General features: G+C 40.9%; 1 protein-coding gene across 2 annotated transcripts; it reads left to right on the top strand.

The window, feature by feature from the left end:
• Nucleotides 1–56: 56 nt before the first annotated feature.
• LOC115022559 (AP-2 complex subunit mu-A) lies at nt 57–12,991 on the top strand. 2 transcript variants are annotated; one of them, XM_029453587.1, is made up of 13 exons: nt 57–247; nt 1,659–1,797; nt 6,890–7,155; nt 7,654–7,736; nt 8,341–8,346; nt 8,522–8,657; nt 9,041–9,185; nt 9,521–9,538; nt 9,984–10,106; nt 10,380–10,515; nt 10,662–10,759; nt 10,994–11,105; nt 11,815–12,991. In XM_029453587.1, exons 2-13 carry the CDS (start codon nt 1,724–1,726, stop codon nt 11,947–11,949), a joined length of 1,332 nt encoding a protein of 443 aa, XP_029309447.1. In that variant the 5' UTR covers nt 57–247; nt 1,659–1,723; the 3' UTR covers nt 11,950–12,991. The 2 variants fall into 2 exon arrangements, with proteins under 2 accessions (XP_029309447.1, XP_029309448.1); XM_029453588.1 differs by lacking the exon at nt 9,521–9,538 and having other exon boundaries at nt 58–247.
• The last annotated feature ends 434 nt before the right edge of the window (nt 12,992–13,425 follow it).

Below are 13,425 nucleotides of genomic sequence, written 5' to 3'. Positions count from 1 at the left end.
TAGCCTTATGTAGCTTATCATAACAAGGCCTGGGTGCGGTTTACACATCTCTCCAGCCGCGCCTTTTCCTGTCACAACGCAACGGCTGTACGTAAGGACGGCGGGTCAGCTGACAGCTATCAGAGGACCGGGAGGAAGGAGCGGAATTAGCGGGTGTGTGAACTGGGAACCTACTGGATCCTGACATAAGCTATATCCGAGGCCAAACGGGGAGCGAAAGACTGGTGGCGTTCGTGAGAGAACTAGGGTAAGTTAATCGAAGTCGAGACGGTTACACGTCCCTCGTCAAAATGATCAACTGTAATCCGATAACCGTTTCGTAAAGCCGGTGAACTGTTACAATTGGGAGCGATGTTAGCATTAGCAGTGTTAGCTGCCGCTCCGTTAACTAACGTCAAGCTAGCAGCGGCAAGTAGTGAGCTAACGGAATAGAGGCGGCTTTTCTCCTAAAAATAAAAGCATACAGCATGCCATTTCGTCAAGTGATTAACGCTTTTGTATATTTGGCGACAGTCGGTGTTATACTTTCAAATTGTTTATTTGTAAATGTTTGACAATTAATAGTATTGCGTGTTAATAGTCGTCAAACGGTCTGGGTTTTTGTTCACCGGAAGTCCATTTAAAATTCCGCACGGCTCAACGCTGGTTCGCTGAACATCACCGCCAGCTAACCTGCTATCGTAAGCTAAATTAGCTAGCTACCTCTCACTCGGTCTATTCTCCATCACTTTGATTTTATCTGAAGGTCAAGCCTTTACCAGTGTTGTAGCCACTTGAGAAAGCTTAAAATCAAGTGGTACAAGCAAACATGTCCCTCACCGGTCGAGGAACAAATGAGAAAATATAAAAAATGTATGAACGTTAGGAAATGGCCCGAGTGAGCAGACATCTTGACTTCGGCCAATAAAAGGGCGATTAAACCCGCTCAGGTCTTGTGCACGGTTTATTCGGCCACGAATCGGCAATGTCCATATGGAGCAATTATTGGACTGATCTTGGTCATATGATTGTAATGTATACTTCCTTTTGGCACCGTGTTTATGCCCTCTGTCTTCGAGGAATTTCAAGCATGTCCTTCATCCTCTGGTTTCCAGAAACCTCATTCTTTAATAAGAACAAACTGCTATGATTTGTCTAAACCACAATAATGCTAACTAACACAGCTGCACTGCCTCTTGATAAGATTAATTATGCAGTCTTTAGCTTTTATTCTTACTTTGGATTTATCCAGCTACAGACTGCACCTGGTAGTAAAATGCAGCCCAATAAGCCAACAGATTTGGAGCTGGCTACTTGGTGATATCCTGCTTCAAACTGGTAGCTGTTAATCTGCTGTTAATCTTACTTTGTACAGAAACAGGGATTTGACTGGTGTGGGTGGTGGTTGTAGAGTGTCCTCAGCCTTTATTGGAGTTAAGGAGTGATTTATGATGTGTGTATGCACATGCACTTAACAAAAATGAGTCACCACAGTGGGGCAGCTGCAGGGTATATTCAATTGGCAATAGAGTGATGTGTGTGTGTGTGAGAGAGAAAGAGAGACAGCGAAAGCGGATGTGAGGGACAAGTGCTTCCCTGTACTGTTGGTCACTCTCTCAATATTCACTGCTTTCACTTCTTCATCACCTTTTTTTCCTTTCCCTGTTTCCTTCCTGCAGTCTCTCGCTCTTCTCAGGCGGGGTTTGGGTTCACCATGGCCAGTTGGGACTGAGAAGCAGCCACAATGATTGGAGGATTGTTTATCTACAACCACAAGGGGGAGGTCCTCATCTCCCGGGTCTACCGAGATGACATTGGGTATGTTTCACGTGAGCAATGCTGCTGTAACCGTCCTAACATTTTGGGGGTCTTCATGTCAATGAGATTGGTCTGATCCAGCAGGGGTGAACAGGTTGTGATTGATGCAGAGAGGATGAAAGAGGATTATGCCCCCCTTCTTAGCCTAGTAGTTGGCATTGGTGTGTTTTGTTTGTTTTCTAAAAATGGGTTTAAAATTGCTAAACCAGAATTACATTTAGGACAATGTTACCCACCTTTTAGACAAAGCACACAATTTCGTAGGATTTGAATAAATTGTATTTATTTACTTAAATAAAACATAAAGCAATGATGTAATTTTAAAAGTAGTATTATGCACATGAAAAAATAATGTTCTCATCATTCAGTATTTTGATCTCAGTGTTGATACAAGACACAAGTTATTTATTTGTACCCTATGGTAATGAAATACTGATAACTGATGGCAAGCACCTCTATCCTCTCCTTTTGTAAAGACATTTTTTCCTTAGGTTTGAAATGGAGGGATTTAATAATTTGCTTGTTTGGGGGGAAAATGTGCCATAATGGCTTAAAGAATAGTTGGTGGCTCACTTTAAATGTGGAAGTAAAAAGAGACATTAAACTAACAACTGGTGATGGTCTAGTAGTACGGCTTCCAAATACAAAGCACCAGATGGTTGTGAGTTCAATACCAAGGCTGTCACCATTGTGCCCCTGAGCTGCTCCAGGGGGACTGTCCCTGTAGTTAGTTCACTGTAAGTTGCTGTGCATAAGAGCATCTGCTGAATGACCTGTAATGTGATGTAAACTGAGCTGAGACAGGAACCTATATATAGATGCTGAAGATTGAGTGTTGTTGAATAGGAAATTGTTCCCACTGTCTAAGATGGACCACTAAAACATGGTTGAATCATATCCAGTGGTAGTAATTGGCTAAAACCTGTAAACGATGTCGCTCAATATTTGGTACCTCACGTGTCGGGTGAAAGTCCACATGGATCCACAGATCAGTGGGTATGTTATGGCCAGAAGAATACACTATATATTGTGAATATCTGACTTCCATACTGTCTGTCTTTCTTCCTTGTTCCTTTTTATTTGTTTGTTTGTGACACATTGTGTGATGTGATTCACTTGTAATGGACATACCAGATCTTCATGCTTACACCCAATTATCACTTTCTGTTTTGTGTAAACCAGGACACGTTCAGTGATTGAGTTGAGGGAAGGCATCTCTCCAGAACAGACACCAGTCCAATGCCTTGTAGATTTACACAGTGAGGGTCGGCAAGGTACAGAGAAGGGTAGAAATTGATTTCCTAGTGTCAATTATGTGGGTACACAGCAACTGTGCGGGCTCAATAGGTTATATTTTGTGTAGACCCTTTTTTAAAAGCCAATATTTCAGAGTGCTTTTCACTCCTACACTGCTGTCTTGCATATGGACAGCACACTATATGTGCATTTGTTATGATTACTTTACTTTACTTATGAATGATCAAAAACTAGCAAGTTGACAACTTTTCTAGCACAGCCAAACATCAAGCAAGTGCAATACGACATAGCTAGCCAGCTAATATTACCAACACCTCTGTCACGACACCGGCGCCACTTCCTGCCAGCATTCCCCCCTCCCCGAGTCTGAAAACATCCTCCTCCTCCCAGCGGTCCAAAGCTTCTGTGCTAGCGGTCTAAACAACACTCTACTGGTGCTCTGAGCTCCCAGACCTGGCAGCACGGCTAACTGAGCTAACGGCTAATTAACTGTCGGCAGCTACTAGTTTGGTAAGCGTTACTTTAGCTGCAGGTAAAGTTTTCTGTCCATCAGGAACCTCCGTAAATCATCAAAAGTCAAGGCAGAGCAGCAGAGTGATCCAGTTTAACCAAAATCACGCCATTACTGTAAAGCCATATATACTTCTACCGGGAGATTGTACGACCCACTCACCAAAGTTGCATAGTGCAAGAGCGGCCGTTCGAGGTGCAGAGTGATACTCGCAGAGACACCATTCTCCTTATTACAAGTCAATGTAGCATCAAAATGAGTGTGAGGCTGGTATTTTCAGGTAAAATAGTTACACATGATGGGCGCCAAGGCCTTTTTTAAACATTAGATCTCTTGAACAGTTTTTGCTGTTCTAGGGTTAGGAGCGTGGAGGATAAGGGCAGAAACAGAATAGTATATGCTGCATTTCAAAGCTGTTCAGCAGACTGAGCCACTGATATGCCATTAAATATTCTGTTTGAAATAGATCATGGCAAGGTCTGCAGGTTTTTGACATGCAGACTTTATACGTGTGAGGATCCCTTCCATCTTTTGTCCTGTTTCTAGGCAGCAATCGGTAATGTGATTGTGGATGCTTTATCAGTCTAGCAGTGGCACAAATAATGTACAATGTGTACTTCAGAATAGCACTGATTGTATGTACTAAAAGGACATTTAATTCACGCCCTCACAACCACAGTTAAATCTGCTAAAAGGTGTACAAAGAGGAAAACTGTCATTGTTTACTTCCATAGAGTGTTAGGGTTAGGGTTAGGGTTAACCCTCGGCAAAAAACCAATGGGATTTGCCCCTGACATCCTCTGTAGTCTCATTTAGCCACTTGTTAGCAACCGCCCTTTTTTAAGATACTTAAAAGCTTCAAAATTCACAAGTGGCGCATTTGCTGATGTATTTTATTACAAACTTCAGATCTTTTTTCAGGCATCTAACCAAAAAACCCATTAACTTCGAGATGTGGGAACCGGAAGTGTAAAAATGCGATCTAATTTCCGAGCTTTACGACTCAGCACTCAAAAGGACAGCTATAGAGTTTTCATATTATTTTAGGTAGAAAACCAGAAAATCCCTAAGTTTTGTCTCCACTGCTGCAACACCGCACAGTAAACCAGACTTATGTTGTTGCTGTCGCAGTGTTAGTGCTATATTGTTTCGTTGACATATATAGTCGCATTTGTTTTAATACTGCAACAGAGCTTTAAGTTATTGCTGAAATAGAAATTGATTCACTTGAACTAATCAATCTGTTATGGGGTGATACAAATAATCAATATGCACTTGCCATGCTGTTGATACGATACATTAGATTTAAAGAACAATATATAGTGCTGCTGACTTGTTCCCGACATATTCAGTTACAATGATGGCGTCATAATGAACACCATGTTACTCATTCTGTCTGTGTACATGATGCACGAAAATGTCTCTTCTGCATTTTTGTCTCTCCTCTCCTTTTACTTCATTCTTTTTTCCTCTCTATCCTCTGTATCACCATTTTCCTCCATCTGTCCATCTTGGCCCCTGTAGGAATAGGTAAGAGATGCTCCAGCCTATCAAGCATGACCCTCCCCTCTCATGGCCACCAATCAATGACTCCCTGAAACCCCGAGCTGCATGCCCATTGATTCCACAGTCAACTTCCTGATACTTCCTCTAAGCATGAGTCACCTGTCATGACATTGCAGTGGTGAATAAACCACTAGATACTGAAATACAGCAGCCAATCCAATGAAAGGCAACAAACTGGGCCACTACCAGAGCCATTCAATGAGTATAATTGATGCTCACAAACAGCTCTACCAGTGCCTAAGCATGTAGTCTGAGCATGAGATATGATGGTTAATCTAGTCCTCTCATACTTTGATTCTTCTCTGATTTTTCCACAAAGAAATTGAACGGATGTTTTTAGATCATTTTAGATTTATTTCACGTGGTATCTTTTGTAGTGGGTCTTAAATTAAGTAAACTCACTGCAATCAATTATTTTTTTTGTGGTTAACAATTTTGTTGACAATTTACTTTTAAAGTGTCATACAATTCAAAGCTAAATATGTTCAATATTGCTTGGCTGATAAGGTGTTAATGCTTGTTAGTTGTGATGTTAAAGTAGTTTAAAGGACAAGGCAGACATCATGGCAGCCTCATAGACTGACATATTGTACTTTTTGTCCTTATTCAATATTTGCCTATTGTCGAATGTAGATGGTGGAAAGATGCTCAAACAATCCGAGACGTTTTGGAAAAGTAATTAAAATCGGTTTCATTTTTTTTGCGACCAAATGTTTTTTTGTTTTTTTTATTCTATTCCAAGGGAGAAAACTGGAAGACAATACTTGTGTAATACCCAGACTTATTTCACCAGCATAAATATTAGTTACATAGTCTATGTCTCATTGGTAGCTGTCTGGATTGACTTCACAGAATGTTTGATCATAACAATGTGGCTTTAATTCATGGGAATGTGTAGGAACCCTGACATATGTAACATCAACCAACAAGGCTGCCACCTGTATGTCTCTCCCAGTTGTTCTTCATGGTGCCCTTTTAACCATTTAATAATTGGAGCAGACGGTAAGAGTGGTTAAATGTTAGCCTGCAGCTTGGGCCTCCTCACATTAATATAATATTACATTTTTAGATTAGGTAATAGTAGTCTTGAATACCAGTAAGGTTGACAGTTTGTGCCAGTTCTCAGTAGGATGTGGTGTTCCTGTCAGAACGTGCTGCATCCCATGCACTAATCCCTGTTATTTATAAACCCACATGAAGCAGGGCTGCGTTTCCCCATAGCATCACGGCACTAAACTGTACTTTTGAGGTAAACATAATCTCACTAACTTTTTAGTATCAATAGAGTGATTCAAACTTTTTATACAAAAGAAACCTTCCATGTTATGATCAGATTTGGACCGTGCATAGTAAAAATATATATTTGTGTTCCCATGGAGTCCAGATAATTAATTATTATGTTGCCTGGGTTTCAACCTAAACTCTCCGAGCCTTCCCTCTCCCTCCTGGTAATTATCACCATTTACACAAAACAACGCTCCTTTTCTCTGTCTAAATGCTCCCACTCAAGGTATCCTTTTCCAGCTGGTGGGGAAACGTTTTGATTATTGCTCTTTGCTTGTAATGGGTGGATATGCTGTTGAGGTCTGAAGAGGTTATTTATTTTGAGTCCAGTGCAGAACTGCATATCAAACTCGACAAATACTTCCACATAGTGGGGTAGTGTTATGTAAAAGTGTGAAACAATTCCCTCGACTCCCAACTTGAATGTCTCTCTTCTCTTTTTCTGTCTTTGTCTCTCTTTCTCCCGTGCTCCAGGCGTAACGCGGTTGATGCGTTCCGTGTGAACGTGATTCACGCCCGGCAGCAGGTTCGATCACCGGTGACCAACATTGCCCGCACCAGCTTCTTCCACGTCAAGCGCTCCAACATCTGGTTGGCGGCCGTCACCAAGCAAAATGTCAACGCCGCCATGGTGTTCGAGTTCCTTTACAAGATGTGCGACGTCATGACGGCCTACTTTGGCAAGATCAGCGAGGAGAACATCAAGAACAACTTTGTGCTCATCTACGAGCTGCTGGATGGTAGGAGGCCGTAGTTGCGATGTTCGTGTGTGTGGAATCATATATTTGATATTATTTGTATTTTAATTCTTCAACATATAATGCGATAAATCTGAGAACTGAGCAGCTCGGGATCGTATAGAATCTAATTATTATTGCATGTAGAAGATATTGATGGTGACGTCTTTGTTGTATTGGTTCCCAATGAAAATGATATCCAGGGTCCATAGAAAGCCTTGAAGGTTTGGAAAATGCTTGATTTGAACCTTAATGCAAACTTTATTTTTCACACTTACATGTAAAGTAACAATTTAGACGTGATAACGGCCTCAAGACTCTGTCCTTTCTTGGTAACTTGAAAATGCTTAAAGTGCTTGAATTTTACTCTTTAAAAGCTGTACGTAGCCTGGGTATAAATGTCTCACTCAGTCAACACTGGTTCGTACCGTCGCTACATGCCCTAGATTTTTCTCTTTCCCATCTTATCTCTTACCGACTGTTATCTCTGTGTTCATACAGAGATCCTGGACTTTGGATACCCCCAGAACTCAGAGACTGGAGCTCTGAAGACCTTCATCACCCAGCAGGGCATTAAGGGACAGGTCAGTAAGATGAGTTGAGCTCATACTAGTACAGTCCAGTACAGTGTAGTGTTCAGTTTATGTTGAAACTGTTTTGGAGAGGTGTTGATTCAACATTTAGGTCATTTTAGAGACTGTAGTTTGTGGTGTTGTTGGATTGTATTGCATCATACTCAGATCCTCATTTATATCGGTGAGAGTAGATAAAATATTAATCCACAACCTCGAATCCCAAGTGATTGACGGGTGATAAATAAATAATAAATAATATTTTATGGGGATGTCACAAGCCAATTTGCGTGTTCTGAATTAGGCGGAGACATTAGACATTTTTATTGCAGGGTTGTCAATGATATCAAGCAATAACTCGGCGTGTGATGTGATGATACCCACACTGACAGTGAGTTAGGGTGACGTTATGTGTCTTTATGGAAATTGAACAAAACACAGTCCACAAAACATTTTAGGAAGCCATTAGAGGCCGCCTTTTAATGTTGGCATTTTTACAGAGATATTTAACTGCCAATCATTATCTTGAACGGGTAACAATTTGCTTTGAAATGATAACTTGTTTTTTCTCTCCTTGTTTCCCCTCAACTGCGGCCTTGGACACTTCATAATTCAGCACCAGGTAATAAACAACATACTGAGATTCTAGTTAAGGAAATGCATTTTATCCATATATGAAACCGTGTCACATTAGTTTTCCTCCCTCACTGTACTGCTAATGATCCCTTTTCATCACCACCAACTGTCAGCCTTCTCCTTTTGTTAGTGCTGATACAGTTTCTCTCCCGGTCTCGCAGACAAAAGAGGAGCAGTCTCAGATCACCAGCCAGGTGACGGGGCAGATAGGCTGGCGTCGTGAAGGCATCAAGTATCGCCGCAATGAGCTTTTTCTGGACGTACTGGAGAGCGTCAACCTGCTCATGTCACCACAAGGTCTGTTCATGATGCTCGCTGAACTGGGTGGGGACTGCTGACAGGAATCATTTATTGAAATTGGATCATTCAGAACAACTACTGACATTAGCTCAGAGTTTGGGGTTTTATGTCTCTCCTTGTGAATATTAACATATTTGGGATTTTTGAAATTAATATATTATACGTTTTTTTTATCAAGACATTTTTGAAACGTAGACCTGAAGAGAGTCTGAATCCTCGTTTTGACAAGATAATCTAACTACAAGGTCCATTTAGTAGGAAGTGCATTTCAAATGTAGAACCTTTTTAAAGAGAGTTCAGCAGAGTCCGAAAATCAACAATATCATTTGTAGTCTGTCCAGCTTTAGCCCCAGAGTCACATTGTTTCCCGTCCTGTCCAGGCCAGGTCCTGAGCGCCCACGTCTCGGGCCGAGTAGTGATGAAGAGCTACCTGAGCGGAATGCCTGAGTGTAAATTTGGCATGAATGACAAGATTGTCATCGACAAGCAGGGCAAGGGAGCAGTATCCGATGACGCAGGGAAGAGGTGAGTGACGCAACAAGCAGACGGCAAATTGAATATCTGAAATCAACTATAAGCAAGGCTGAAAATCATTTAGATAATTTGCAATTCCTTTTCTTTGAGACGGGTGCTTTTCTATTATTTCTGTCTTGATTATTTCTATATCTTGAAAACTGACTAGGATATTCATTGTTAGGTCAACATTTTAGAACCCACCTTGTCTGTTCTGGCTCTGTGTCTGCTATGTTGTCTTGCTGTTTACAAACAGACAGGTTTTACAATTCTTTTTTTTCTTTCTTTCCTTTGGATGCATCTCTTCTTTCTTTCCCTCTCTTTCTTTTCTATGTGCTGTACCTCAGTGATTTAGGGGGAGGAAGGTACTGTACTGACAAGTGTCCTCACCTTCTGCCACTTCCACACACACACACACACACACACACACACATTCACCTGTCTTGTTGAAGCTGTAGCACATTAAGATTCATCTCATGCACTTTACACAAATCAAACATGCCATGTTAACTCTTCAGTGTGCATCCCGGTGGTTGTTTCCCTATTTTGTAGAATGGTTGGTTTGCTTTATTACCCCACCTAACATCTAATGGGGACTGTGATGTGTTTTATTGCACAATAGTGTCATTAACCTCCACCAGGATTTGATGTCTTGATACTAGCAGTTGTGTCTCTGTGTACTTTCTTTTGGAAAGTAATTGTAAAGTAGTTTTATCTTTATTATTAGATATAATTAATAATGATAAAAGAGTTCACTAATGTTCTTTTGTCTCTTTTGTGTGCGTCTCTGAATGTGTTCTTGTCTCACAGCAGTGGGAAGCAGTCCATAGCCATCGATGACTGCACTTTCCACCAGTGTGTGCGCCTTAGTAAGTTTGACTCGGAGCGTAGCATCAGCTTCATCCCCCCTGATGGAGAGTATGAGCTCATGAGGTCAGTAGATGGGTTTTTAAAAATCTTTTTAAAGCTTGTGTTTATTATTAAGCTGTCCAGACAATAGCCAAATGTGAGACTCACCGTACTAAAAGCATTTAACGTAGGCTAGTTCGGTCCATTCTCTCTTTAAATAAATTGTTTGTTTTGAGAAAAGAATGAGTGGGGCATGGATGAACACTGAAACAACTTAAGGAAATCCTTGTTTACGCTTTATAAAACGACATAAGTTTGGTACATGAACCACTCCCTCGCCCCCCCCCCTTCTTGCAGGTATCGCACCACTAAAGACATCATCCTGCCGTTCCGAGTTATTCCTCTGGTCAGGGAGGTTGGCCGCACTAAACTGGAGGTCAAGGTGGTCATCAAGTCCAACTTCAAACCCTCGCTGCTGGCCCAAAAGATCGAGGTGAGCTCTTACCAAAGTCATGATACTGATGAATGCAGACACCTAACATTTTGTCAAATGTAATCAGAAACACGTTCTGAAATGTGTATGATATTTGATTGCTTTAATGTTTAAAGTTTTGCTCCTCTTCATTATCAACTCCTCAGGTGCGTATACCAACGCCTCTCAACACAAGCGGCGTGCAGGTGATTTGTATGAAGGGAAAAGCCAAGTACAAGGCCAGTGAGAACGCCATTGTCTGGAAGTGAGTATATTCATGAGATGCAACCAAACTCAGTTTTATGCTCTGTGTCAATTTAATGATTGACAGCTTCTCTTTGGCGTCTGTTTGTTTAACCTGTCAAACAGTCCTATTCTCTTTTGTAAATCATTTGTTTTACTTAGTTATTCCTGTGACTGTTTTAAAATGTGGTTCCTTGTTGCTGAAACCTGTACAACTCTTACAAAGCTTAATGTGTGTGTGTGTGTGTGTGTGTAGGATCAAACGCATGGCTGGGATGAAGGAGTCTCAGATCAGTGCTGAGATCGAGCTGCTGCCGACCAACGATAAGAAGAAATGGGCCAGGCCTCCCATCTCTATGAACTTTGAGGTCAGAATAGTTTACAGTCTGTCTTCCTCTCTGTTGCACATAACGTTTGTTGAATCTGAAACTGAAGTTAGTTGCAACTGTTTTTCCTAATTACTGTAACTAATAACTACTGTAGAGCTGCAAAGGAAAAAATAACTGTCAATTATTAAATTAGTCTACAACTATTCTTTGAGAAATGTTGTAAGGGGGGGAAAAAAAAGACAACATTCTCTGATTCCAGCTTCTTAAATGTGAATATTTGATGGTTTCTTCACTCTCCTGTGACCGTGAACAGAATATCTTTTGAGTTGTGGACAAAACGCCACGTTTGAAGATGTGATCTTGGGCTTTGGAAAACACGGATCAATATTTTTCACCATTTTCTGATGTGAATAATCAAGAAACTACTTGACAATAAAAATGAAAATAATCTTTAGTTGCTTCCCTAATATAGTAACTCATTTACTGCCTGATTTTAAACATGACAAATCCTGTTTGCTAAATGTATAGCTGAACTTTGAGTTTGCAACCAAACAAATGGGCTGGATTAAATGTGATCCCGCTATCAATCATGCAAAGTCACTGCAATTACTGTTGCCTCGCACACACACACTTCCTGCTCAGAGCTCGCTTAATTTCACACCCACAGTAAGAACCAGCGACCTTGTGGCCTACATCTCCCAGCATGCCCCAACACGTCCTCTTAACCTTCCTCTTCTTGTCTCCGCAGGTTCCTTTTGCTCCCTCTGGTTTGAAGGTGCGCTATTTGAAAGTGTTTGAGTCCAAGCTCAACTACAGTGACCACGATGTCATCAAATGGGTTCGGTACATCGGCCGCTCCGGCATCTACGAAACCCGCTGCTAAAGTTCAACCCGCTCCAGGCAGCGAACTGACCACTTTCCTCCCATCTATCCTGTTAAGATTTTTTTCTTCTGCCCCTTCCTGCTTTGTCTCTCTCCTCCCCTCAATCCTTATAGCTTCACTCATACACCCCCACCCACCACCACCCTCACCCCTTCCTAACTAGGTGTTGGAGATTGAATTTACATCGTAAAAAAAAAAGTAAATATGATATAATGCACAGATATATGCAAAATGTGAACCATTGTATCGTGTATATATCTCGTAGTGATGAGTAAAACCTGTAAACCAACTGGTGTCTGAAAGAAGAAGACAAGTGATGCAGATGGAGACCAGGGGGAGAGGACTGAAGGCACCTTTGGGGTCTTTAAGGGGTGCTCTCTTGTGTTTATTCAGTGTTATTATTCCACTATCTACTCTCCAGTTACTTTAGAAGTCCCACACGTCCTATAGGTAATCCCTGGTAAGATGATTTGTAGCTGTTGTGGTTTAAATGAGTCCTGATATAGTTCCTGTATGTGAACTTCTGTCTCAGTAGAGTCTACCCTTTAAATTGAGATGCGTTGTCTGATTCTGTATCGTGGACTGATTGATATTGATCTGTGTTTTTTGGTAACGGTCAGTTGGATCGAAGTCTCAATTCAAAGTCTCTTATGGGTTGTTTTAAAATTAAAAAAAAAAAAAGAGAGAAAGAATTGATGGTAACCGAGCCGTTTTTGTACTTCCTGGAGAGTATTGTTTTTGTCCCTTGATATTTTTCCACTATTAGTTTGACCAGTGAGTAAAGTTAAAGAATAGGGGAACATTCCAGTTATGAGGTCTGAACATCATCCCAATAAAATAGTTTGTCGCCCAAATGTCCTGTTTCTTCAGCACCAAGATCCAACTTTGTCACACTGGTTTGATTCAGAGATGCATTTGGAGAAATCAGTGTTTGCAGCGAAGTGAGGTCTCCCCCTGGTGTTTCTCCTCGTCACTGTCTGCCTCTTCATGTTTGTAGCCCTGGTGACCGTTCTGTCCAATAAAATCTGACTATGTAACCAAATATGTCTGCCCTCTGTGTTGTTTGTCTAATATTTTAGGTTATCTATTGACCCCTACAAGATAGAAAACATACCAGGGACAGTCATGTATGTCCCTTGTAATAATTTGATGTAGCCGGTTTGTGTGACAGAACAGGAGAAATGTATTATAAAGATATTTGCAGATTCCAAAAAATGATAGATTAAAAAAATAATTTGTTTGAACTATGAAGCCTTTTGTAACGAGTTTCTTTTTTTATGAATGAAAACTTCATTAGAGTTCCACACACCCCATTTTAGAATCACTTTTGTATTTTATGCACGGTTTCTTCTTGGCTGAAATGAGAAATTAATTTTGGGCGATATTGGTTGCAGCATGACTTTAGTTTGTCCAGTTTTCATCCTGTCTATTCATTTGACAAAGTGACTCAACCTTTTATTTTCCACATTTTGAAAG

The sequence above is a fragment of the Cottoperca gobio genome, chromosome 17 (assembly GCF_900634415.1).
Source record: "Cottoperca gobio chromosome 17, fCotGob3.1, whole genome shotgun sequence".
In the NCBI taxonomy this organism is placed as follows: Eukaryota; Metazoa; Chordata; class Actinopteri; order Perciformes; family Bovichtidae; genus Cottoperca; species Cottoperca gobio.
The sequence above is the reverse complement of the archived record's forward strand: the minus strand, read 5'-3'. Positions and strand labels throughout refer to the sequence as shown.

What these genes read in the sequence shown, in the direction of transcription:
- LOC115022559 (XM_029453587.1), top strand. Translation starts at nt 1,724, where the DNA reads ATGATTGGAGGATTGTTTATCTACAACCACAAGGGGGAGGTCCTCATC. An exon ending in GGAGAGTATGAGCTCATGAG is followed by an intron (nt 10,107 to 10,379) that starts GTCAGTAGATGG and finishes CCCTTCTTGCAG; the next exon opens with GTATCGCACCACTAAAGACA. An exon ending in TGCTGGCCCAAAAGATCGAG is followed by an intron (nt 10,516 to 10,661) that starts GTGAGCTCTTAC and finishes TCAACTCCTCAG; the next exon opens with GTGCGTATACCAACGCCTCT.